Source organism: Maniola jurtina, chromosome 26 (assembly GCF_905333055.1).
Source record: "Maniola jurtina chromosome 26, ilManJurt1.1, whole genome shotgun sequence".
NCBI lineage: Eukaryota > Metazoa > Arthropoda > Insecta > Lepidoptera > Nymphalidae > Maniola > Maniola jurtina.
This window is the reverse complement of record NC_060054.1, coordinates 6,971,475-6,999,346: the sequence shown is the minus strand read 5'-3', so window position 1 is coordinate 6,999,346 and position 27,872 is coordinate 6,971,475. Positions and strand designations below refer to the sequence as shown.

The window sequence follows — 27,872 nt, the reverse complement described above, 5'->3', positions numbered from 1 at the left end:
ATCTAAATTTATATTCATGAGTTCAGAATTTTCTCCTCTTTCATTTGACATCCCACTCAATACAATAGCAAAAAAAATTTTTTTGAGACCTCCATTTTTTTTTCATTCTAACATCCGTTAGGTCAATTTTTTACGTATAAAATGTAGCCTATGTCAGCCGAACCTTTACGACGAATCGATTGACACCTCATTCATCAAAATCGGCCCAGTAGTTTAGACACTACGGTGGAACACAGAATCTGGATACAAACATACATACATAGACTGTTAAAATCATAACCCTTCCTTTTGACTTAGCCGCAGTCGGGTATAAACTATAGCGTACCGACTTATTAAAGTTTTACAACATTTTATGAGTGATTTACTACGAAAAACAATATTGTTATTGGTAAATGATTTATGTTGTAATTATGCTTACTAAAATAAGTATAGTAAATACTTAACAACTTTATTATTATGATGATATGATAGGCACGTTATGAAGTTTTTAATGAATCTGTTATCTACACACTTACCGGTTGATAACATAGTGGAAATTGAAAACGATTTTCATTACAAGTGTAAATTAAAAATTTATAACACCCCCGACAAATGAAGGGTACAGTAACTAGAAAAGAGCTGATAACTTTCAAACAGCTGAACCGATTTTCTTGGATTACAGCTAAGAACACTCTCGATCAAGCCACCTTTCAAACAAAACAAACTAAATTAAAATCGGTTCATTCGTTTAGGAGCTACGATGCCACAGACAGATACACAGATACACACGTCAAACTAATAACACCCCTCTTTTTGGGTCCTTGGGCTTGGCCCAGGGTCTACCGGGGAGCCGAGAGATTACCACTAACTAGTACTATGACTGATGGGTCACATGGTTTGGAGGATGATAGATGCTAGGATGTTACTCTCATGTTCGCTGACCTGATGAGGACCTGTGCGACGCTCTTGCTGTACCGGTCGGCGATGGACTTGAGCCTGGGGTCCTCAAGGAGGTGCGGGTCACCCGGCTTGGCCCAGGGCCTGTCTGGGGACCCGAGCGGGGAATACGCGGTGATGGTGATGCCGAGGGACCTGCAGTGCTCGATTAACTTGTGCTGGTTCAGGTAGGGGTGAACTTCTATCTAGAAATAAAATATAATACCTATAACAATTCCTATTTTTAGGATTCCGTACCTCAAGAGGAAATAAAGGAACCCTTATAGGATCACTTTGTTGTCTGTCTGACAGTTTATCCATCTATCCGTCGTGTCTGTCAAGAAAACCTATAGGGTACTTCCCGTTGACCTAGAATCACGAAATTTGGTTGGTAAGTGGGTCTAATAGTACAAGTAAAGGAATAAATCCGAAAACCTGTGTTTGTGGTTACATCACAGAAAAAATGTGTTTCAATTTTCAAAGTAAGATAACTATACAAAGTGGGGTATCATATGAAAGGGCTTTACCTGTACATTCTAAAACAGATTTTTATGCAAAATAGTTTTTGATTTATCGTGCAAAATGTCGGAAAAAATACCCGAGTACGGAACCCTCAGTGCGCAAGTCTGACTCGCACTTGGCCGGTATTTTCCGTGGGCTTCTATCTACGGTAGATAGATACCTGGTTGACAGCAGGTTTGATCCTGGCAGCCTGCACGATCCTGTCGACCTGCTTCTTGTTAAAGTTGGATATGCCGATGCTCCTCACCAGCCCCTGGTCCACCAGGACCTCCATAGCCTTCCACGTGTCCTGGATGTCCACTGGTGAAGGAATCGTTTTACCAGCGGCGTCTACTGGGAACAGCTCTCCACCTTCCTGAGAATAGAGGAAGCGTAAACAAGGGTAAATACGTGTTCCGTACCTCAAAAGGAAAAACGGAAGCCTTATAGGATCACTTTGTTGTCTGTCTGTCTGTCTGTCCGTCTGCCCGTCTGTCGTGTCTGTCAAGAAAACCTATAGAGTACTTCCCGTTGACCTAGAATTTGTGGTTACATCATTTAAAAAAAATTTGTTTCAAGTTTCAAAGTAAGATAACTATACCAAGTGGGTTATCATATGAAAGGGCTTTACCTGTACATTCTTAAAACAGTTTTTTATTTCTTTTTATGCATAATAGTTTTTGATTTATCGTGCAGAATGTCGGAAAAAATGCCTGAGTACGTATGTATACCCCTTCCAGGTTAACCCGCTTCCATCTTAGATTGCATCATCACTTACCAGCAGGTGAGATTGCATTCAAGGGCCAACTTGTATCTGAATAAAGATAAACCGGCCAAGTGCGAGTCAGACTCGCACACCAAGGGCTCCGTACTCAGGTATCCCTTTCGATATTTTCGATGTTCGCATACCACGATTGCCATCTCGACTTGTCGCGTACTATAATACTACATTTGACGATTCAAAAGCCACACAGTGTGCCTAGTGGGAGATTTTTAACCTATTCGATCGTTTTGGGTAAGGTCTGACGAAATCACAAACACAATCTTTATGATAAATTATTACACTTTTATTTCATATTTAAATTTATTAACTTTTACATTTGTGTCAAATAAATGTTGTTCCTCTTACGTTAGTATATTTTCGAATGTCGTCGTTTTAAAACCACTCTTACAGGTAACCTCTCCACGTTTATTAGCCACTCCCCTTTTTATCTTATCGTTATCGGCCAATCCAAATTGTACAATGAATAAACTTAGTGACTAATATACAAATCATCAAGCTCGTTTAACAAATCATCTAAGTAATAAAGATGTTTTCATCTTATATATTGATTACAAATATTATCCTTTATTATGCTACAATTCATCAACTAAAAACTATAAGAATTTTATATACAGTACGTTTATCGATCAGATGTTGAACAACTTCAGCCAATCAATGACGCCTTCTAATATGATGTTATGATTTGTTATGATTTGAGTGGCGCCAACTATCTAATCAGTAACTTCTACACGTTTATAGATAATTAATATGGGCCAAGCTTACAGCTCGGCCATCCTGTTTTAAGCGAGTCTCATCGCTTTAAAAAAAAAATTAAAACTTAAGTAACATGTAAACTTCACAACCAAAATGACAAAGACTTAGTTCAACAAAACAAAAAAAAATTAAGATAGTAATTAATTAAATTAATATTCTTGCTAACCTTAACTAGAAGGAATATACAGTTTTATTGATACATTGGTATTGATTATGATTGCAACTTAATTTTAGAGCACTCGCAGCAACCCTTTCCATCCGATATAATTAGAAAATAGCAGATAAACTCAATTCAATTCCAAATTATTTACCCTCGCAACTTTACCTGCCAGTCTACAGTAGCACTCAAATTTAGCCTTTAATCTAAAATTCATTTTTCTGTTCTCTTCCGCTAATATTAAAATAAAAAGATGCAGACACTCTAAATTTATAAATAATTTTTCAAAAATCATAAAGATATCAAAAATTGCGAGACCAGTAGCAACTAAAGGAGGCCTCCATTTAATCAAAGAAGGTAGGTACATGCATAAAGTCCGAAGTATCAATTATAACTCACAAGCCAATATTTTACAGGAACACTCAATAGAGATTTGGGGATGAGCATGTAAAACTAATTACTAAAAACTACTTTAAAGGGTTTCAAGTATCTCAAAATAAATTGTTAAAAGTTCTGTTCCAACTAGACTCTCCTTCCCACTAAAGAATTATATAAGAAAACTGATGAACTATATTATATAAGTCAATTATACAAATTCAAAATATGTCTATTTGTTAGGAAAATACTATTAAAGTCCGTACATACACGCATCACTTTAAAGCTAAATCTCATAAATATGGTACACAAAACGAACATACCTATTATGCTACAATTACATAAAGCTAGGACTAATTATGGTATGTAAACTACCTAGCTCTACTACATAATGTACTTGCCGAAACTCATACTGGAGGAAAAATCTTTTACAAAGTTTAAAGTTTAATCAAACAGTGTCAAACACCATAGATATCTTAGCTAGATGTAGGTATAGTTTGTTAACGAATATAACGTGTTTTGACTTTTTATATTATTGTATAGTCACCATACCTTTAAAGATTATGTTTTCTTCTATATTTATATTTAGAATCGGGAGCGATTCTTAATATGAATATGTGTAAGTGAACTTCTTGTCCTTTTGATAAAATAAACTCTCTAAACTTAAAGTTAATCGCCGCCAGTTCTCGATTTAAATCACAAAACATTTTCATACACTTTCAACGCAATAGTTTTACGCACATATTTTCTTCTTCCCTTCTTATTGGAAAATCGCGGATTCCGAGCCTTGGCGCGTCTCTCTTCTACCGGGATACATATATGATTGTCCTTATTTCCCTCCAGATCCAAATTTTTAATGACCCTTATCCTAGGGTCCTTTCCCTCCAGATCCAAATTTTTAATGACCCTTATCCTAGGGTCCACCTCCTTCCTCCTATAGGACTTTTTGTCCATAGCCCGTAACCTCGGGGCTTTTCCATCCGTTCCTTCCTTGGGATTTTGTGTCCCTGACCCATACCTAGTTTTGGGTCTTCCTTCCCCTCATTTGTTCATTTCCAACATCCTTGGATCCTGCAAACATAAAACACTTTGAGTAGACCGTTCATTTAATTTTGTTTCATAAGCATCCATCATAATACAATCCGACCTAAGAGAAGTAATTTTACTTGGTAACCTAGAAAACCTATTATCATTATTATAATTTAGTTTTCTCCAGTTCCGTACCCCTCGAAGGGTGCCTACGAGACCCTATTTTCTAAACCTCTGCTCTCCGTCCGTCTGTCCGTCTGCACGTGCGTCACGGCCCGAACCGCGAACGGCGTATCGTGAACCGTGATAGATAGAGAGTTGAAAGGAACGTGATTACGGATGTATGAAAATCCTATGCCTGGTTGCTTCCAATTCAAACTTTTTCTTTTAATGCAGATTACGCTTCCCATATTTCTTACAATTACCTATTGTTTTTTTTTTTTTTTCTAGCAAAATCCACATTCTGAAGTACTAATGGACAATGTTAAACAAACGCCAGGGTACAGTAGTTGCGTCACTTGTGCCTCTTAACCATATAATATCTACATGCAAAAAGAATCTTTGATTTATAATTTCACATGATACTTATATATTTTATTTTAGCCATAATATGCACCATATGGCGTACTTTGTCGTTTCGAGTAACATAAGCAGAACTACCAAATTCGACCCTGGGAACGACACAGTCGCGACTCGCCGCCGAATGATACCTATTAGTTTATCATTAATTCCTTTTCATAGAGAAAAGCGATATCAACATAATAGCAGGAAAAAAAATGAAATAAATATTCCGTTCGATACATCTCTATTCTCTACGACATCAAGATCTCTATCACAAGCTGATCGATCATAAAGATTAGAAGAAAGTAGGTACCTTATACATTATTTTATATGTTAACCGTAATGACCCGCATCTGTTCGATTTCCCTTTATTCGTTTCGTAAAAGATTCATCCTCGTACGTCCATCATCATCATCATCGTCATCTACATCGTCATCATCATAAGGTCACTGTTGAACATAAACCTTCCCTAGTAAGCACCACACGTACTGTCCTCAGCCTTCCTCATTCAACCCCTGGTTCCTATTGATACAAACCACTAAACCCCCCCCATCAAATGTGTACCTATCTACATCCATCCATCATACCCAAATGCCGTGCTGGTTGATGTGATGAGCGACAAAGTGTTAACCTCTTCAATACGTCATGGAACTGTAGGAATAGCCATGGAAGACCTCCAAACCGAACGTTGATATTTTGTGTAAGTGGTCCCACGAGTCAAAAAAAAATATTCTTGTCCATAAAGGAACAAGCCACGATATAGATTCTTCTATCGGAACTTAAATATTCCAATCACTGCATGTATTCCAACTAATCAGTTTGCTACTGTATATTTGAAGTTGATAATAAATAAAAATGTTAGTTTAATTAAATTCCTATGATAATTCGATTTTTGGTGCATCAACCAGCTTCACCTATTATGTAAAATTAAATATATATATATTTTTTTTAAATTACCGGCTGTACATTTTAAACTAACCTAAGCAAAATATACTTTCTTACTAATAACTTAATCTTAAAAATTTTCAAGAGGATCCTTCCGCCTCAAATTAACTCAATGATAAAAATGAACAGGAAACTTTAAATGTTGTAAAATCCAGCCAATGCTTCGTACCTTGCCTTATTAATCCAATAGGTACTTCTTTGGATTTTGTCAAAACAAAATACTTTTACTTGTTGAGTGTATAATAAATAAATAATGTAATAAATCAATTAACTGTTAAAGCTGTACATTTTAAACTAACCTAAGCAAAATATACTTTCTTACTAATAACTTAATCTTAAAAATTTTCAAGAGGATCCTTCCGCCTCAAATTAACTCAATGATAAAAATGAACAGGAAACTTTAAATGTTGTAAAATCCAGCCAATGCTTCGTACCTTGCCTTATTAATCCAATAGGTACTTCTTTGGATTTTGTCAAAACAAAATACTTTTACTTGTTGAGTGTATAATAAATAAATAATGTAATAAATCAATTAACTGTTAAAGCTAATAACTTTTACAGAAAGCGAACCTCATGATATCTCTTATGAGTTTTAAGCGTAAAATTACCACGCCGAAAACAAAACATGAGCTGACAGTATTCTTATTTGATATACGTAATCCAGTAATACTATATCTATCTACATAATTCGTAAATATGTATGTATAGTTTGTAAGTTACTATTTCACTTTATGCTGTTTCAATGCTTTAAGTTATTATTTTTATCTTTGTCTCATTTTTTTAGTTTAGCCTCATTCTATTTTTAAACTTACTATTTCGCTATAATATTTACAAGTAACCTCATCGAAGACTACACGGTCTTCTGATAACCCAACAAGCATTTATCCAACAGCTATCGCTTTCACCCGAACGGAGGTTCCCTGAAATATACTGAGATAACAATACCTAGTCGACACATGGATGTACAAGAGCGGCAACAAGCTATGACCTCCTCTAGTCATAACTATATCTTTATGATTGTAACATTTCAAACAGTGAAAGTATGTATAAACGATTTCGTCCATAGGACATGCGCTCTAAAGAATGTTAATATAATTATCAGCAACTAAAAGCTTGAAGAAACTAATAGGTACAACTTGTCTTTGAAGTATGAAAATATGCACATTTATCAAGTATACCAGTCCATCAAACATTAAAGTACGCATTTATAAAATGATAACTCACTTATTAATCAAGATAACTACCTGTTTATCAAACCTACCCTACCAAATATAAATAACTACTCACCAAATGTAATACTTTATAACTTAAGTAAAAATATGAAACAAATGTGCATCAACCACATACATACACTCTTCAAATTCATCCATTTATCAAAATGTTATATAATATAACCATTCACCAAATCCATTATATACTTAGTTCATTAAATAGTTTAGTCAAACTTTACTCCACTTGCCACGATTGCAAATTTTCCAAAATAATCAGCCGCAAACATTGCAGCTCATCTCACTTGATAATGCATCCCTCCCTCAGAAAAACAGGCATTAGGAATGTCTTTCCAAGACGCGCGAGAGACAGCCACCGTGACTTTTCGCGAGATTTAATCCAAATTGAACTAATGCCTAAATAAATGATTTAATTAGAGGGCGATTGCTTTTGCAACCTCTAACCGTCCAATCAAACACCGAAAGTATTCAATAATCCGAGACGTAAATAAAAACCCGTCAGAACACCGTATTTATAAAAACAGAGACAAGAAAAAGATTCCTCCTCGCAATAGATCGCGTGACATCCAACAAGTGAATTATCGACTTTATTACACAACTTATCCTCAACATGTTTTACATCATTTCCTACAATTGAAATCTTTCTATTTTAAATACCCTAACTACAACTTCATAATCCAACCAAAAATCAAACTAGATTTATCCCTCGGTCCCACATCTTTAATGCTTTTTTTTTCTGTTTGGGTAACTAAAACAAAAAAAAATATATACTCATGTTATAAAACGTTGTCAAAGCTTTCCTGAACGCGCTAAATAAGCAAAAACATAAAATCAGGCGAAATGCCAGACCAGCCGAAAACCCTTCAATGCTTAATCAGCCTAAAAAAAAAAATTATGATCAATATTCATATTATTATCATGAGATACTACCGGCGCTCCTAAGCGAAATTTATAAGGCACCGCATTTCGATTTTATCAAACAGACTGATCAATTTCAAGAGCACAACAAACGTGGTTTCCTGAGAGTTTTGTTAACTAAATGCATATCGAAACTGAACTATCGCGAAGCGAGTCAAGCGAGCGTGAATTTTTTTTTTTTAAAATATATTTGTGGGATAATGTCATGCCACAAACGCGAGCGTAGTGCAAAGATATTTGCCTAAAATTTCTTTCGTACAACAAAGAAAATAGTATTTTGGTAGTAGGTACTTATTATCGCGCCCTGCCCTAAGGGCAGTACTGTAGGTATATTACCATTAAAAAAAACTTACTCTAATTTTAATAGAACATTTGCCAGGAATTTAACCCGCCAAGCGATGTTAATCCAATAAAAACAAAATCATATTGCATTTAAATGCGGCAGTACACAGTTAATTGCGTGAATACAGGTAAAAAAAAAAACCCCCGCTGCCCATATACTATACCTACCTACTACTCGTAGTACTCAAATTATTGTGCCAGTATTAAAAGTAAATGAGCTGTTATCTAGCGTGGTAGACTACGGCCTAAACCCTTCTCATTCTGTGAGGAGACACTTGTCGCTCAGTAGTGGGCCGGCCATGGGTTGTTCATGGTGAGCTGTTATCAGCAAAGTTATGTTTGAAACTCAAACATTACGCGTTTCAAGTGGTAAAAATAGATAAATGAAAACATTTCTCCTCACTTTTGTAAAAAAAAACACTTATTTATGCACCCCGTATTTAAAACTATCTGACTACCTACCTACCATAATTTTAAATTTAGTTAAAGAATAACCAGATAAGATAAACCTACTTTTACACCCATTTTAGGATTTATATTTCTCAAAATGCTCAATTTATTAACCCTGGTCACTATTACTTTATTACAACGGATCACCTTCATTTTTATCAATTAACACTTTATATCCCCAATCACTCAGTAACCATTACAAGTAGAGGCGGATTATTTCACTGGCAGGCGTAAAACGAAAAGCTATTTCATGTAACTTTTTCTACCTTATCCCAAAGCGGTTTACAAAAAATAATAATTTCACAAAACAACATTCAAGATGCCCAATGAGTGCTGTGTGATAATATCGCGTCACTGTGTGCTAGAAAAAGGAAAACATCTATCTATACAATGAATGCAGCAAACGATTGAACCTAAATCCAGAAATTCACCTTCCGTAAACAAAACCACTATGTGAAAATAAATCCCTATCGTAACTCTTAACCAAACTAATTCGGCACACGATTACAAGTGTGAAGATTGAAATACCACGTTCCGTGAGATATTTACCTGTGAAATCATTTAATGAGAAATAAAACCCCGGCAGGACATAGTAGATACATCCTGAAAACTATTTAAAAGTAACAATAACGCCCATCATTAAGTAAACCACACTTTTTATATTGTTTAACACTATGTTCACTATCTATTTCATTGTACCCACGATACAGGATAACCTAGTGCGGGTACCACCAGAAACAGGAAAATTGTACAAGACTGCATTTTGTAAATAAACATTTTTCATTTTTCATTGTAAAATAAGCCTTCTAAATACCTCAATGTTATTTAAACCACAATTTGAAGGTCGATCGCATTTGTATAACCAATATACAAGATGAATTATAAACATGTGGGTATCTAGGTATCATAACGTTATATAATTTCCATTCCAACTCGGAGCAAAGCTTTTTAACAAAATGATAACTAAATGTAGAACAAACAAAACGAAAACCCACACAAATAAAAAAAAGAAAAAAAATTACCATTAATAGCTATCAATAAAAATAAAATCATGGAAAGATCCTACCCGTTTATCCAGAAATCCTTTGATGCCATGACTAGGTACTTTGATATATTGAGGCCCAAATATTGGCCTTGTGCTCCAAAATGTCTGTGGTCTACTAGACCTCCACTTCTTTCTCGTTCCTCTGTATATTTCCACTTGTTTCTCTGAGTCGTGAGCGTGACAAGAAAATATTATATTTTCTTGATGTCCCTCTTCTGACCTTTTGGGTAAGGTCTGACGAAATCACAAACACAATCTTTATGATAAATTATTACACTTTTATTTCATATTTAAATTTATTAACTTTTACATTTGTGTCAAATAAATGTTGTTCCTCTTACGTTAGTATATTTTCGAATGTCGTCGTTTTAAAACCACTCTTACAGGTAACCTCTCCACGTTTATTAGCCACTCCCCTTTTTATCTTATCGTTATCGGCCAATCCAAATTGTACAATGAATAAACTTAGTGACTAATATACAAATCATCAAGCTCGTTTAACAAATCATCTAAGTAATAAAGATGTTTTCATCTTATATATTGATTACAAATATTATCCTTTATTATGCTACAATTCATCAACTAAAAACTATAAGAATTTTATATACAGTACGTTTATCGATCAGATGTTGAACAACTTCAGCCAATCAATGACGCCTTCTAATATGATGTTATGATTTGTTATGATTTGAGTGGCGCCAACTATCTAATCAGTAACTTCTACACGTTTATAGATAATTAATATGGGCCAAGCTTACAATCGCGTAAAAGTTACCTGCGTTTTGTATGGAATTGAAACAGCGCCATCTTCTTGTCACTAGATGGCGCTGTTTCAATTCCATACAAAACGCAGTTAACTTTTACGCGATCGAATAGGTTAAAAATCTCCCACTAGGCACACAGAATATAGGTACCTACTTAAGGGGCATGTGACGAGCTTGCCCGCGAAATTCAAATTTAATTTGGTTTTTCGCAATTCGTAAACTAATACGACGACGTAGGCTTATGGCATTCTGATGCCGACAGTGGCAGTATCATCCTCACAGGATTTTATAAAAATCTTTACTTGAAAGGGTCCAGTTAAGGAAATTAGCTCTAGTATCGACTAATGTGTCAGAATTGTTAATTAAAGTATCGACTAATTTGTGAGAATAGTCGATAGTTTAATTAATTTCTTAAACTGGACCTATTCAAGTAAAGATTTATATATAAACCTGTGAGGATGATACTGCCATTGTCGCAATTGAAAATGCCAAAGCCTACGTTGTCGTATTAGTTTAAAAAATGCGAAAAACCAAATTAAATATCAATTTCGCGGGCAGGCCGGTCGCTTCGCCCTTAATAACCTTGTCGTCTATTGATTTCCGATTGCAAATAGTCCGTGACGTTATCAATTTCACCGTCATAGTATATTGATAAGTAAAAATAACCCATTCGATTGCATTTAGTCATGAATATTTTACGAGCTTCGGTAGGTTGAGTCCTACCACACAAATATAAGTAGAGTAAGTATACAGGGTGTAACGAGAACGTTAGCAAAAACGAAGACAGGTGATAGTACTGATGATACCATAAAAAAACTACGAAACAAGTGTAAATTAAAAATTTATAACATCCCGTACAAGTGAAGGTGACAGTAACTAGAAAAGAGCTGATAACTTTCAAACGGCTGAACCGATTTTCTTGGATTATAGCTAAGAACACTCTCGATCAAGCCACCTTTCAAACAAAAGAAACTAAATTAAAATCGGTTCATTACACTTATTTTACACTTGTTATCCCAGGAAATCAAAGAGTTCCCACGAGATTCTTAAGGGTCCATCTGTTTAACCGATTTATACAAAAGGCACAGACATAGCTTGCGATAAATTGCGATGGTTAAATTTTTATCCCGGGAAATCAAAGTTATGGATGCAATAGTTTCGCGGTATTGCTACTCGAACTCTGAAGATGCCCACGCACTCGAACTGCACTGCAGCGGAACTGCGCGTCGCGTCAGAGCAACGCACAATATTCTCTCCAGCCGCGCCGCGCGGCAGAGACGTACGCGCGTCGCGGCTGGAGAGAATATCGTGCGGGGCGCTGATGCGACGCGCAGTTCCGCTGCAGTGCAGTTCGAGTGCGTGGGCACCTTGAGGCCGACCATAGTCCGTACCTGGTAAGCTTGAGGCCAGTGGATAAGGTAGAGATCCAGGTACTCCAAGCCAAGGTTCTGAAGAGTTGTCTTCAGCGCCCCCTCCACCAGGTCTGGTCGATGGAAGGTACACCATAGCTTCGATGTGATGAAGATGTCTTCCCTGCAAACAAACATGACATATTTAACTAGCGACTCGCCTCGGCTTCGCATGTGGCTTTACCTGTGCATTCTACAAGTGTAAATTAAAAATTTATAACACCCCCGACAAGTGAAGGTTGCAGTAACTAGAAAAGAGCTTATAACTTTCAAACGGCTGAACCGATTTTCTTGGACTCTAGCTAAGAACACTCTCGATCAAGCCACCTTTCAAACAAAAAAAAACTAAATTTAAATCGGTTCATTAGTTTAGGAGCTACGATGCCACAGACAGATACACAAATACACACGTCAAACTTATTTAAACACTCCTCTTTTTGGGTCGGGGGTTAAAAATTATAAAAATTGGACTACATTTACGGGTAGAAAAACGTTATTGCTTTTTGTATGAAAAACAACTATAACGATCCTTGTAACAAAAGTGAGCGTTACCATACTTCTTTTTCTAGTACGGAACCTGCGATGCGCGAGTTTGACTCGCACTTGGCCGGTTTTTTCTTTGGAGATACGCAACCCTAACAATGATCAAAGAGATGATAATTTTATCATAACATGTTTACTCTTTCATTGATTTTTATCGCATGTTTCTATCGACTTCCTATGTATTATTTCACGATGGAATCGATTAATATCCAGAAGGTCATCGAGATAGATACATATCTTGCCAAGACTCGTTTTGTTTATTACTTGACTAGCTGATGCCCGCAGCTTCGCCCGCGTGGATTGGTCATATCCCCTGTAGCATCAGGATTGAGGAGTTGGACTCCAAATTTTTTATGAAACAATTTCGCAAAGTTCCTCTATCGATTAAAAAAGAAATGACGCAAATCGGTTCAGAAATCTCGGAGATTTCGGTGTACATAGGTAGAAAAACACAACTCCCTTTTTGAAAGTCGGTTAAAAAAGTAGCCTATGTTACTCCCTGGTCAATTCTCTACTTGTCTGTGAAAATCCCGTCAAAATCGGTTCAGCCGTTCCCAAGATTAGCCTTTTCAAACAGACAGACAGACAGACAGACAGACAGACAAAAATTTTAAAAACGTGTGATTCAGTTATAGTGTCGTTCAAATAACCATATGAGCTTAATATGCGGTAGTTATTTCGAAATTACAGACAGACACTCCAATTTTATTTATTAGTATAGATAACGTGATAAGATCTTTCGTGTAGGCTTGATATTTGTTGACATAAAGGAAATCTGCATGTCTATATATAATCTTATGTAAGTAGAATATTATATGGGCCGGTATAAAAACCCATCCGCTTAACCGATTTGTATGAAAGGTAGCTTGCGTCCCTGTAATTGACATAGGCAACTTTTTATCCCGGAAAATCAAACAATTCCCACGGGATCTTTAAAAACCTAAATTCACGCGGACGAAGTCGCGAGCATCCAAGTATTCAAATACTTGTCACGGTGTCAATTATAAAGATAATTAGTTTTTCTCATGTCGTGGCTTAAGAGGGCTGTCTCCGTCACTCGTTTCATACAATCGTAGTTCCAATTTCATTTGAATATTAAGCAACCAAAGTCCATGAAATTTTGCAGACATATTCTAGAAACTAATATCTATGTCTGTGGTTTTCCAGATTTCTGTTAAAATATTCGGTTTCAAAGTTACGCGGTCTTAGAAATTTTCATACAAATCTTTGAGGCCCTGTAATTTTAAAACTACATATTTTTAGAAAAATCTAAATCACCACAGACACAGATATTAGTTTTCTAGAATATGTCTGCAAAATTTCATGGACTTTGGTTGCTTAGTGTTCAAATGAAATTGGAACTACGATTGTATGAAACGAGTGGAAACGAGTGACGGAGAGAGCCCTGTTAAAACTCACGATGTAATTTGCAATCTTCATAAGCATGATGGCAGAAGGCTGTTAAAACCGGCCAAGTGCGAGTTGGACTCCGACAGGACGAGTTCCGTGCAAGTAATTTAGTACTTTTTAATTTTTATATATTCATGGTGGTCATTGCTTTTCCTTTCTAACCCCCGACCCAAAAAGAGGGGTGTTATAAGTTTGACGTGTGTATCTATGTATCTGTATCTGTCTGTGGCATCGTAGCTCCTAAACTAATGAACCGATTTTAATTTAGGTTTTTTGTTTGAAAGGTGGCTTGATCGAGAGTGTTCTTAGCTATAATCCAAGAAAATCGGTTCAGCCGTTTGAAAGTTATCAGCTCTTTTTTAGTTACTGTAACCTTCACTTGTCGGGGGTGTTATAAATTTTTAATTTACACTTGTTTATCTTTATCAATTTATCTTTGTATTAATAATGATTTTTTTCGTAACTTTGTTGTTATAAATGTTGTGTTCACTTGTAAATAGCGACTACATTTAGCAAGTAAGTTTAGACTAAGTTTTATTTTTTAATGTTTAAGTAATGTAAGTAGCTGTAAGTGAACCTGATAAATAAAAATCCATACTTCCATACTAATATTATAAATGCGAAAGTGTGTCTGTCTGTCTGCTACCTTTTCACGGCCCAACAGTATAACCGATTTTGACGAAATTCTGTACAGAGTTAGCTTATATCCCGGGGGCGGACATAGGCTACTTTTTATCCCGGAAAATCAAAGAGTTCCCACGGGATTCTTAAATAGCCATCCGCATGGGAACCGAGGTAGCTTGCGTCTCTGCAATTGACATAAACAACTTTTTATCCCGGAAAATAACGTGGAAGTTTCCACGGGATCTTTAAAAACCGAAATCCACGCGGACGAAGTCGCGGGCATCCTCTAGTCTATACTAATAAATAAAATTGGAGTGTCTGTCTGTAATTTCAAAATAACTACCACATATTAAGGTCATATGGTTATTTGAACGATACCATAACTGAATCACACGTTTTTAAAATTTTTGTCTGTCTGTCTGTTTGAAAAGGCTAATCTTCGGAACGGCTGAACCGATTTTAACGGGATTTTCACATACAAGTAGAGGATTGACCAGGGTGTAACATAGGCTACTTTTTTAACCGACTTTCAAGGAGTGAGTTGTGTTTTTCTACCTATGTACACCAAAATCTCCGAGATTTCTGAACCGATTTGCGTCATTTATTTTTTAATCGATAGAAGAACTTTGCGACATTGTTTCATAAAAAAATTGGATTCCAACTCCTCAATTCTGATGCTGCAGGGGATCTGACCAATCCACGAGACCTTACCTCTTAATAACTCCTTCAAGAAACTTGGCTGTCAACGCTTCGCCGACCTCTTTCTCGTTGCCATAGATATGTGCGCAGTCAATGTGGCGATACCCGCAGTCGATGGCGTCCTTCACTGCCTGAGCCACTTCCCCTGGCTTCGACTGAAACAACGGAAGTCGGTCAAGGGCGAGTCGAAGGAAGTGCGAGGAAATGCGGAGTGGAGGCGATCACAATGGATCGGGGACGATACAGGGTATACAAGAAACTACGTAGCCCCAGAGCAGATGAAGGAATTCATCACACTTCACACTTATATTATAAAGGCGAAAGTTTGTGTGTGTGTGTGTCTGTGTGTGTATGTTTGTTCTTTATCTCAGAATGGAGATAGATGATATCCTGGATTAACACATAGGCTACTTTTTATCCCGGAAAATCACGTTCCCACGGGATTTCGAAAAACCTAAATCCACGCGGACGAACTTGCGGGCATCAGCTAGTCAAAAAAAAAAAATTCACAATTTTTATTGGCCCCACTGTATTAAAATATGCTATCCATCCATCCATCAGCCTGTGTAATATGTAGGTTGCTTACGCGTTGAATTTGAACAAAAGGCGATACAAAATTATTTAGGTTAGATTAAGAAATATCTTTAAGACAATAGCTTATAAGATTTTATTATAATTACTGTTAGTTCGTTTAACGAGTCGATCATAAGCCTCCAACAATTAAAGACGTCACCTACAACGCCGCCGTACAATCATTTAACACAACCAAAAGTTTAATATTTCACTTGTAGGCGTCCACTGCCTAGACATAGGCCTTTCCAAGAGCGCACCACCAAACACGGTCCTCCGCCTTCCTCATCCACCCGCTCCCCGCCACCTTATTCAGGTCAATCAAGCGTGCCGCGTTCATGATGCGCAGGCTAATGAGTAACCAACACTCTTCTCAGCTCATTGCCCAGGAAACTGGATCTTGTCCTCTCTGGAGGTGCTGGGGGGTGCGCACATAGGCGCCAAGAGGCTCCCTTGGGCTTTTTAGTTTTTTTTTTTTTAAATCTTTATTTAATTTAAAGATTAAAAAAAAAAAAGCCCAAGAGAGCCTATAGAATTAGTTGTGATTTCGTCTGTGTTGGTGTTAGCTGGCGGTCGTGCTCTGCCGTTTTGGAGTGTTTTTTTTGTTAAAACTGACTGGAAAGCGCTCTAAGGGGGTGCCGTGCGTGTGTCGGCGAGCGCCAGCATAGACGGGGTCCATACTTGTATAGTTAAACTAACTTGTTACAAATAACTACAAACTTGACATTGGCTAATCTTTGTAAAGCCAGACGAGAGAGGAATTAGTTGTTAACAGGGCTCTCTCCGTCACTCGTTTCATACAATCGTAGTTCAAATTTCATTTGAATATTAAGCAACCACAGTCCATGAAATTTTGCAGACATATTCTAGAAACTAATATCTGTGTCTGTGGTGTTTTAAATTTTTCTAAAAATATGTAGTTTTAAAATTACAGGGGCTCAAAAATTTGTATGAAAATTTTTAAGACCGCGTAACTTTGAAACCGAATATTTTAACAGAAATCTGGAAAACGACTAACATAGATATTTAGTTTCTAGAATATGTCTGCAAAATTTCATGGACTTTGGTTGCTTAATATTCAAATGAAATTGGAACTACGATTGTATGAAGCGAGTGACGGAGAGAGCCCTCTTAAGCTAGAAATAAGTACGGTCTACTAACATAGTTTAAGTGATATGTAATACTAACACAAATATGGGTCTAATGGCCTGAAATAAAAGTTAATTTATTTATTTATTTTTAACCCTAAAAGAGCGAGGCTCGACTCGGTTTTTACTCACTTTCCAAGTTCCCAGTCCAATAATTGGGCACTTTCTTCCATTATTAAACTCAACTAAAGGTACGTTTGCCATGATTTATTTATTAAACCTTTTATAAAATTTCACAATAAACAGTATCAATGCAATGGACTTAGGTATCCTATTAATCTTAGGTATGCTAGCTCTGATGGTTATAGACTGACTGACTGACCGAGTCTGAATCTGACCTAGTTATATTTAAAGCTACGATGGTTAAAGTACGGTTTCACTAGTGTAGCAGCCATGCAGCGTATGATAACTGATAAATAAAAATGCCGCTACATAATATTATCACTTGTATTACTTGGGCTGTATTTACAACATGTGCCTTGGTTACAATTAAGACTGTGGTGGAAAAACGAGGGCCGGAGCTTGATGCTAGACCAAGGTGTTTCGGTCTTGATGATCTGAAGTGAATTGGTTGAATGCGTTGCCCGGGATTCGCCCAGGCCAGCAGAATATTCGAATCGTTCCGAATTCAAATTGTGTTCTCTAAGTGACAGCTGCAAAGTGTGTTGCTTTCTTCGCAGCTGCCGGTCTTAAAAGAGGCTGCATGCCTCTACACTAGTGCGTTTATTTAATCTGAGACGTTTGCGTTTGTCGTACTACAAATACATTTAGCCTAAAAAATTAAATAATTATCCCGACCCATATTATAAATGCATACGTGTATTTGTTTTGTTGGTTAATTGGTTTGCACCTGGAGAGTGATAGACACACTCCCAACAATGCATTCACGCAAACTGATTTTATTACAATTACTACTACCGGAGCACCGGCCTGTCTACACATAATTTGTGTGTTTAGGTAACTATTATAAGGTATGGTAAGGCTGGGGCTGAGCGGACAAGGACAACGCTATACCTAGCAACATTAGTGCTTCTCGCTCACATGACAAGTACAGTGCGACAATGATCTTTTGGCGCGTGGCCAAAATTGGAACTAACACCGCCATCTTATGTTACGCTATCTCATTGTATGTGGTGTTGCTAAGTATTCACTATAATTTCACTGTTTTTTAGGGTTCCGTACCTCAAAAGGAAAAACGGTACCCTTATAGGATCACTTTGTTGTCTGTCTGTCTGTCCGTCCGTCGTGTCTGTCAAGAAACCTAAAGGGTACTTCCCGTTGACCTAGAATCATGAAATTTGGTAGGTAGGAGGTCTTATATAGCACAAGTACAGGAATAAATCTGAAAACCGCTATGAAGAAATGTTTTTCAATTTTCAAAATAAGATAACTATACCAAGTGGGGTATCATATAAAGGGCTTTACCTGTACATCCTAAAACAGATTTTTTATTTATTTTAATGTAGTTATAATAGTTTTTGATTTATCGTGCAAAATGTTGGAAAAAATACCCGAGTACGGAACCCTCAGTGCGCGAGTCTGACTCGCACTTGGCCGGTTTTTCTTAAATATTAGAGCCATTCCAAATACACAACTTCAAGATATATCCTGATAATAAATATAGCTTAAATGTGTTGGCATCTTATAGCTATATTTAGCACTAGGGAAGTATAGTATTGCGGCAAGTGATGAGTTGCAAGCCCATAGCCTATCCATGGTTTTTAACCCCCGACCCAAAAAGATGGGTGTTAAAAGTTTGACGTGTGTATCTGTGTATCTGTCTGTGGCATCGTAGCTCCTAAACTAATGAACCAATTTTAATTTAGTTTTGTTTGAAAGGTGGCTTGATAGAGAGTGTTCTTAGCTATAATCCAAGAAAATCGGTTCAGCCGATTGAAAGTTATCAGCTCTTTTCTAGCTACCTACTGTAACCTTCACTAAACGTTTCGGGGGTATTAAAATTTTTTAATTTACATTTGTAAGTTATTAGTATTTTATCCATACGAGGAAATAGGAACGGCCTTTCCAATTTCTCATTCAGTTAAAATTAGATAAAACATACTCGATTTTCAACATCGACTTTCTTAAAATTGAAAAGATTCTAATTACTGGCAGCCTTTGTTCTACAACTACGCGCCCCTGTCAATGTTATTCAAGAGCCAGAAGATCGTTGTCGCACTGACGTGTGAGCGCTCCAATGAAACGTGACCTTAAATGCTATTATGATCGTGGCGCTGTAACACGGGGTGGAAAATTATACAATACCACGTAGTGTGAAGCACTCTTCACACTACGTGGAATTTAACGCGGAATTGTATGTCTTGAGGAAGGCCTTGAGGAATGGAAGGATTTTTTTGGACCATTTTTTAGGGTTCCGTACCTCAAATGGAAATACGGAACACTTATAGGATCACTTCGTTGTCTGTCTGTCCGTCGTGTCTGTAAAGAAACTTATAGGGTACTTCCCGTTGACCTAGAATCATGAAATTTGGCAGGTAGGTAGGCCTTATAGCACAAGTACAGGAATAAATCTGAAAACCGCGAATTTGTGGTTACATCATTGAAAAAAAAATGAAAATATGTTTCAATTTACAAAGTAAGATAACTATACCAAGTGGGGTATCATATGAAAGAGCTGTATATTCTAAAACTGATTTTTATTAATGTTTATGTATAGTTATTGATTTATCGTGCAAAATGTTGGAAAAAATGCCCGAGTACGGAGCCCTCAGTGCGAGAGTCTGACTCGCACTTGGCCTGTTTTTTTTATTTCTAACCGACTTCAAAAAAAGGAGGAAGTTCTCGATTTGACGATATATATTTTTTTGTATGTTTATTATGCGATTACTCCGCAAAATCTGAACCGATTTTGATAATTTTTTTTTGTTTGGTACTTCCGAGGTGGTCTCATTTTAGTTTGGTGAAGATCTGATGACTATCTTCGGAGATGGAGAACTCTTCAACGTACAAGAGTAAATTGCCCGCGATTGGTGTAATGGTTTAGAAAACAGTAGGTTTTTAACCAGGTACTTATATAGCATACTAGATGATGCCCGCGACTTCGTCCGCGTGGATTTAAGTTTTTTTAAATCCCGTGGGAACTCTTTGATTTTCCGGGATAAAAAGTAGCCTATGTGCTAATCCAGGATATTATCTATCTCCATTCCAAATTTCAGCCAAATCCGTCCAGTAGTTTTAGCGTGAAGGAGTAACAAACATACACACACACACACACACACACACACACACATACAAACTTTCACCTTTATAATATTATAAGAGTGAAGTGTGATTGTTTTAGTACAGTGGGGCCTCTAAAAGTTGTGAAATAAAAAACAAACAAAAGAAAAATAAAACCACCAACACTAAAAATCACACTAATAATATTATAAAGGCGAAAGTTTGTATGTGTGTGTGTGTGTGTGTGTGTGTTTGTTACTCCTTCACGCAAAAACCACTGCACGGATTTGGCTGAAATTCGAAATGGGGATAGATAATATCCTGGATTAGCACATAGGCTACTTTTTATCCCGGAAAACCAAAGAGTTCCCACGGGATTTCGAAAAACCTAAATCCACGCGGACGAAGTCGCGGGCGTCAGCTAGTAAAAAATAATTTTAATTTCTACGCGTGTGAGTATGTAGGTATGAAGTCGGGTGAGTAGGTATAATACAAGTGTAAATTAAAAATTTTCAACGCCCCCGACAAGTGAAGGTTACAGTAACTAGAAACAAGCTGATAACTTTCAAACGGCTGAACCGATTTTCTTGGACTATTCCGCGCCTACGATCCAAAGTATCTGAGTTTTCCAAAACATCATTTTCAAATAAATAATAATTATGTATTTAGGCAACGTCCATCTTGACAGCTTGACATTTGTCAATTGACACTTGAATATTATGACCCTAAGGGTTATATCTAACCTTCTTTTCTACAAGAAAACTAGAAAACAGCTGATAACTTTTAAACGGCTGAACCAATTTTTTTGGATTATAGCTAAGAACACTCTCGATCAAGTCACCTTTCAAACAAAAAAAAGTAAATTAAAATCGGTTCATTCGTTTAGGCGCTACGATGCAACAGACAGATACACAGATACACAGACACACAGATACACAGATACACACGTCAAACTTATAACACCCCTCTTTTTGGGTCGGGGGTTAATAGACCGGCCAAATGCGAGTCAGACTCGCGCATGCTAAAGAAATGACTAATCAGTTAGTCAGTCAGTCGAAAGATATTGCAAAGGCATGAGATAACTCCTTGCTCGTCTTTACATTCGCTCTCTTTCCCGCACCACGAGAACCGATTCGCGTGAAAGAGCGAGTATGTAAATGCAGCTAATGACAATTTTTTTTGCATTATTAAATCAATTATCCATCATTATTCATTATTATTTATTAAGTATTGTTTGTAATGCATCTATACTAACTAATAAAAAATAAAATTGAAGTGTCTGTCTGTAATTTCGGAATAACTATTTACATAATAATAAGCCCATTTGGTTATTTGAACTATGTACCCCTGATTTCATATATAATACGTTTTTAAAATTTTTGTCTGTCTGTCTGTCTGTCTGTCTGAACGGGCTAATCTTCGAAACGGCTGAACGCATTTTGACGGGACTTTCACAGACACGTAGAGAATTAACATAGGCTACTGTTTAACCGACTTTCAAAAAAAGCTGTATGTTTCTACCAATGTACACCGAAATCTCTGATATTTCTGGACCGGTTTGCGTAATTTTTTTTAGTCGATAGAGAAACTTTGAGACATTGTTCCATAAAAAATTGGATTCCAATTCCTCAATCCTGATGCTGTAAGGGACTTGACCTCCAAAACTGATGGGATTTAGAAACTTTCGGTTATAAATTGATTGATATTGATGGACCAAGTAAAGACTAAAAAAAAGTCCTTAACCCTGACGCTGTAAGGAATTGCATTCCTAAATCAATCCTGGTCATCTCACGGGAAAGGAAGGAAAGCCGTGCCGCCAAACGATTAAGAGGGCTCTCTCCGTCACTCGCTCCATACAAACGTAGTTCCAATTTCATTTGAATATTAAGCAACCAAAGTCCATGAAATTTTGCAGACATATTTTAGAAAATAATATCTATTGTCTGTGGTTTTCCAGATTTCTGTTAAAATATTCGGTTTCAAAGTTACGCGGTCTTAAAAATTTACATACAAATCTTTGAGCCCCTGTAATTTTAAAACTACATATTTTTAGAAAAATCTGGAAAACCACAGACACAGATATTAGTTTCTAGAATATGTCTACAAAATTTCATGAACTTTGGTTGCTTAATATTCAAATGACATTGGAACTACGATTGTATGAAGCGAGTGAGGGAGAGAGCCCTGTTAAGCGTTCCAGAACGATGACGTATAGAAACCAAAGGGGTATGGGTTTAATAAAAACTGCCATACCCCTTCCAGGTTAGCCCGCTTCCATCTTAGACTGCATCATCACTTACCACCAGGTGACATTGCAGTCAAGGGCTAACTTGTATCTAAATAAATAAATAACAAGTGTAAATTAAAAATTTATAACACCCCCGACAAGTGAAGGTTACAGTAACTAGAAAAGAGCTGATAACTTTCAAACGGCTGAACCGATTTTCTTGGATTATAGCTAAGAACACTCTCGATCAAGCCACCTTTCAAACAAAAAAAAACACTAAATAAAAATTGGTTCATTAGTTTAGGAGCTACTATGCCACAGACAGAAACACAGATACACACGTCAAACTTATAACACCCCTCTTTTTGGGTCGGGGGTTAAAAAGTGTATCCGGAGCGTAAAATTATGTAACCCTTTTCTTTCAATAAAAAGGTTGTTCTAGAAAATAAAATTTTTAGGTTTAATTTCTAAACAGAAGACGTAAAATCATACTTTGCTGTCAAACTGTCTTTCAACGCAGTTTTCAATTATGCTATTATTTATGTTTTGTGTGGATGATTATTGAAATGATGTAAAACCGTCATTCATTAAGTATTTAACTTGAATTGTACATGTTTAATTCATAATTCCACACACAATAGTTGTATAAGAATGGGTAATCAGGTACTTAGGTTGTCATTTAAATGTACTATTATACAAATAAAATTTAAATGTACTTTGTCTGTCTGTTAAGTTGGGAGGCTTCGGTCGTGACTAGTTACCACTACACCCCTAAAGCCCTGCCACCAAGCGACTTGGCGCTTCGGTACGATGCCTTGTAGAATACTATACATACTATATCAGGCTACCTTAACCCTTCTAAGTTAAACTGCATCATCACTTACCACAAGATGTAATCGCAATGAGTGAGAAAAAGACAGACAGACAGACATACAGACAGATAGACAACGAAGTGGTCCTATAAGGGTTTCCGAAGGGGACCAACGGGACCCTTTTACTAAGCTGTCCCTTGGTCCGTCCTTCCGTCTGTCTGTCTGCGGGTCTTGTACTATTACGAGATTACTTATGTAGAGTTGAGATTATCACAGAATGCCGCTATAACAGTAGGTAAAAAAAATGGCTTCCATGAAATAAATTTAAGTTTCTTTTTTTTTTTCAATGTCAAGTTTGTAGTTATTTGTAACAAGTTAGTTAAACTATACAAGTATGGACCCCGTCTGTGCCGGCGCTCGCCGACACACGCACGGCACCCCCTTAGAGCGCTTTCTAGTCAGTTTTAACAAAAAAAAAACACTCCAAAAAGGCAGAGCACGCCCGCCAGCTAACACCAACACAGACGAAGTCCTATAAAACTTTCTTGTACAATGGTAAGGAAGCCTTCGTGTGAACTGTGCGAATCCAACTCGCATATGACTGACTAGCCGATGCCCGCGACTTTCCCGCGTGGATTTAGGTTTTTCGAAATCCCGTGGGAACTCTTTAATTTTCCGGGATAAAAAGCAGCCTATGTGCTAATCCAGGATATTATCTATCTCCATTCCAAATTTCAGCCAAACTCGTCCAGTAGTTTTTGCGTGAAGGAGTAACAAGCATACACACACACAAACTTTCGCCTTTATAATATTAGTGTGATACCGTTCTCAAAAGGAAAAAACAGAACCCTATAGGACCACTTTGTTGACTGTCTGACGGTCTGTCTGTCCGTCTGTCCGTCTGTCGTGTCTGTCAAGAAAACCTATAGGACACTTCTCGTTAACCTAGAATCATGAAATTCGGCTGGTGGGTAGGTCTTATAGCATTTAAGTAAAAGCAAAACCCGAAAACCGTGAATTTGTGGAAACATCACAGAGAAATGTGTTCATGAACAAATATTTAATTAATATCATGAATTTAATATTTTCAATTTTCTTAGTAAGACAACTATACCAAATGGGGTATCATATGAAAGGGTTTTACCTATCACACTATCACACTAATATTATAAAGGAGAAAGTTTGTATTTGTGTGTGTGTATGTTTGTTACTCCTTCACGCAAAAACTACTGGACGGATTGGGCTGAAATTTAGAATGGAGATAGATTATACCCTGGATTAGCACATAGGCTACTTTTTATCCCGGAAAATCAAAGAGTTCCCACGGGAATTTTAAAAAACCTACATCCACGCGAACGAAGTCGCCGGTATCAGCTAGTTCATTCTAAAACAGATTTTTATATATTTTTATGCATAATAGTTTTTGATTTATCGTGCAAAATGTCGGAAAAAATACGGAACCGTCGTCGGTGCGCGAGTCTGACTCGTATATAACCGATTTTTTTTCTTTTATGGTAAGTACTGAGCGCTGAAAGGAGCAGAACGCTATTTGTCTGGTTGAGGTCCTAAAAACAATGATATTTTTTCAGTTTGGAGGCCAGAGCAATCCGTTTGGAAGACAAGGTGGTCATTTTGGTCACGGTGGCCCGTTTGGGGGCTTCGGAGGGCAAGAGCCGGGTGGTCCAAGGCCGGGTTATCAGCCAGGCCCCTATCCAGCCCCCGGTCAGGGGCCTGATCAGTATGGGGGGCAAATGCAGGGGACGAATGTGACTCCACCGCCATATGGACAGGTTGGTATGGTGGTATCACTTTTATAAGTTAGTAGTTACTAGCTGATGCCCGCGACTTCGTTCCCGTGGATGTACGTTTTTCGAAATCCCATTTTCGGGATAAAAAGTAGCCTATGTAACTAGAAAAGAGCTGATAACTTTCAAACGGCTGAACCGATTTTCTTGGTTTATAGCTAAGGACACTCTCGATCAAGCCACCTTTCAAACAAAAAAAACTAATTTAAAATCGGTTCATTAGTATAGGAGCTACGATGCCACAGACAGATACACAGTTACACAGACATACAGATACACACGTCAAACTTACAACAACCCTCTTTTTAGGTCGGGGGTTAATAAGTACCTAAATATACTTTTTTCAGCCACCTCCACCGAGCTGGTCTCCCCAAGGACAAGAGCCTCCCGGACAAGGGCATCCTCCACAGGGTTACCCTCAACAGGGGTACCCTTCTCAGGGATACCATACAGGATACCCTCCCCAAGGTTACCTGGCAGGAGGTTATCCAGGTAATTAGAATATAATACAGTAGAGCAGAGTATAGAATAGAATAGAATAGAATAGAACAGCACAGATCAGAAGAGAATAGAATAGAACATCATGTATTTTCACACTTCACACTAATATTATAAAGGAGAAAGTTTGTATGTGTGTGTGTGTGTGTGTGTATGTGTGTGTATGTTTGTTACTCCTTCACGCAAAACCTACTGGACGGATTTGGCTGAAATTTGGAATGGAGATAGATAATATCCTGGATTAGCACATAGGCTACTTTTTATCCCGGAAAACCAAAGCGTTCCCACGGGATTTTGAAAAACCTAAATCCACGCGGACGAAGTCGCGGGCGTCAGCTAGTATAGAATATAATAGAGTAGAGTAGAATAGAATAGAATAGAACAGCACAGATCAGAAGAGAACAGAATAGAATAGAATATAGTATATTTTTATTCAAATAAACTTTAATTGTGTTGTGTGTGTTTTTAAGGGTATAAAACTGGTGCAGTGGTAAGCGCTGTGGTGTTTTAAGTGGAAGGTAGTTTTATAATTTTTAAATTTTCTCGCGTCTGGTCTGGTGGGAGGCTTCGGCTGCGGCTAGTTACCACCCTACCGGCAAAGCCTTGCGGCAAAGCGGTTTAGCGTTCCGGTACGATACCGTGTAGGAAAGGAATATGGGTTTATGAAAGCTGCCATACCCCTTCCAGTTCAGCCCGCTTCCATCTTAGACTGTTTCATCGCTTACGGACGCTAAGACAGACGGACAGACAGATAGACAGTGGAGGCTTAGTGATAGGATCCCGTTGGCATCCTTCGAACTACGGAACCCTAAAAAGCATTCGAAATTCAATTCGAAAACATAGGTTCGTTTGTGATTTTTCACTGACTTTTGTCTTTGTCATTAGTATGGGATTACGGGAAACGTGGACACTGACAGTTGGCCTTGTCCACAAGTTCAAAGCGGGCTATGTTGGGGATCTCTCTGAGGGACAAAATACGTAACGAGGACATCCGTAGGAGAACCAGAGTGACCGACATAGCTCAAGGAATTAGCCAGCTGAAGTGGCAGTGGGCAGGCCACGTCTGCCGCAGAACTGATGGGCGCTGGGGCAGACGAGTTCTGGAGTGGAGACCGCGTATCAGCAAGCGCAGTGTGGGATGACCTCCAACCCGCTGGACTGATGACCTTAAGGTAGCGGGAAGTGGATGGATGAGGAAGGCGGAGGACCTTGTGTGGTGGTCTCTTGGGAAGGCTTATGTCCAGTGGACGCTAACAGGCTGATTGATTGATGGGATTATGTAACAGAGAGAGCCCTATACTAACTTCTCTCCGTGGATAGTGTAGAAGTCCTATTTTCCAGGTCAACCAACGATGATGCAGCGTGCCACGGACGCGGCCTGCTGCGCCACCTGCATGACCTGTTTGACCTGCATTTTCTGCTCCTGCTGTCAGGTACTTCGACCTTTCCTATTTTATCCACCAGTCTACTTCTTTAAGAAGGATTTCTTTTTAATTTATTGAAGCCCTTGCACGATAAATCAAAAACTATTATGCATAAAAATAAATAAAAATCTGTTTAAGAATGTACAGGTAAAGCCCTTTCATATGATACCCCACTTGGTATAGTTATCTTACTTTGAAAATTGAAACATATTTTAATTTTTTTTTTAATGATGTGACTACAAATTCAAGGTTTTCAAATTTATTCCTGTACTTGTGCTATAAGACCTACCTACCTGCCAAATTTCATGATTCTAGGTCAACGGGAAGTACCCTATATGTTTCTTGACAGACAGACAGACAACAAAGTGATCCTATAAGGGTTCCGTTTTTCCTTTTGAGGTACGGAACCCTAAAAATGTGTTTTTATACTGCAGGCTCTAATGGGAGGCAGCGGTATGGGGTCAGGGATCGGAAACGACGGGCCGGGGTGTCCGGGAGGTCACGAAGACGGCACTACCAACGTTGCTCCTCCACCCGTCACTACAAATGACGATGACAACGGCGACTGACGGCGTAATCATGCCGGTGGGTTCCCAACAGGTCACAATGCCATTCGTGTCACAGTGTGACTCGTCGGGAACTCATTTTACCATCAAGTCACTTCCATAATAACAGAATGACTAACTTATTGGGAATTCTAACCAGAAAAATCAGTCAAATATTCGCACACGAAAGATTCCGTGCCATCTCTTAAA

At 37.7% G+C, this 27,872-nt stretch overlaps 4 protein-coding genes across 6 annotated transcripts in view; 2 read left to right on the top strand and 2 right to left on the bottom strand.

Annotated features, from left to right (window-relative positions):
- The window catches only part of LOC123878371 (aldo-keto reductase family 1 member B1-like), an 18,870-nt gene extending 1,374 nt beyond the window's left edge, over window positions 1-17,496 (bottom strand). Inside the window, exons 1-5 of the mRNA XM_045925568.1 lie at window positions 17,304-17,496; window positions 15,466-15,608; window positions 12,160-12,301; window positions 1,598-1,792; window positions 922-1,121 (exon numbers count right to left, since the gene is read on the bottom strand). Coding sequence (XP_045781524.1) covers window positions 922-1,121; window positions 1,598-1,792; window positions 12,160-12,301; window positions 15,466-15,608; window positions 17,304-17,375 — 752 coding nt within the window. The 5' untranslated portion in view covers window positions 17,376-17,496. The remainder of the gene's footprint in view (window positions 1-921; window positions 1,122-1,597; window positions 1,793-12,159; window positions 12,302-15,465; window positions 15,609-17,303) is intronic.
- LOC123878314 (zinc finger protein 436-like) overlaps window positions 1-27,872 on the top strand; it is a 382,404-nt gene that overhangs the window by 29,539 nt on the left and 324,993 nt on the right. The gene's annotated exons all lie outside the window — the stretch shown is intronic.
- LOC123878375 (metacaspase-1-like) lies at window positions 15,634-27,872 on the top strand. The gene is made up of 5 exons (XM_045925572.1): window positions 15,634-15,700; window positions 24,980-25,180; window positions 25,543-25,687; window positions 27,035-27,126; window positions 27,552-27,872. The coding sequence occupies exons 1-5, from the start codon at window positions 15,680-15,682 to the stop codon at window positions 27,684-27,686; spliced, it is 594 nt and encodes a 197-aa protein (XP_045781528.1). The 5' UTR covers window positions 15,634-15,679; the 3' UTR covers window positions 27,687-27,872.
- LOC123878376 (transmembrane emp24 domain-containing protein 5-like) overlaps window positions 26,784-27,872 on the bottom strand; it is a 152,677-nt gene continuing 151,588 nt past the window's right edge. The window contains exon 7 of the mRNA XM_045925573.1: window positions 26,784-26,962. The gene's annotated coding sequence lies outside the window, so the exon portion shown is untranslated. The remainder of the gene's footprint in view (window positions 26,963-27,872) is intronic.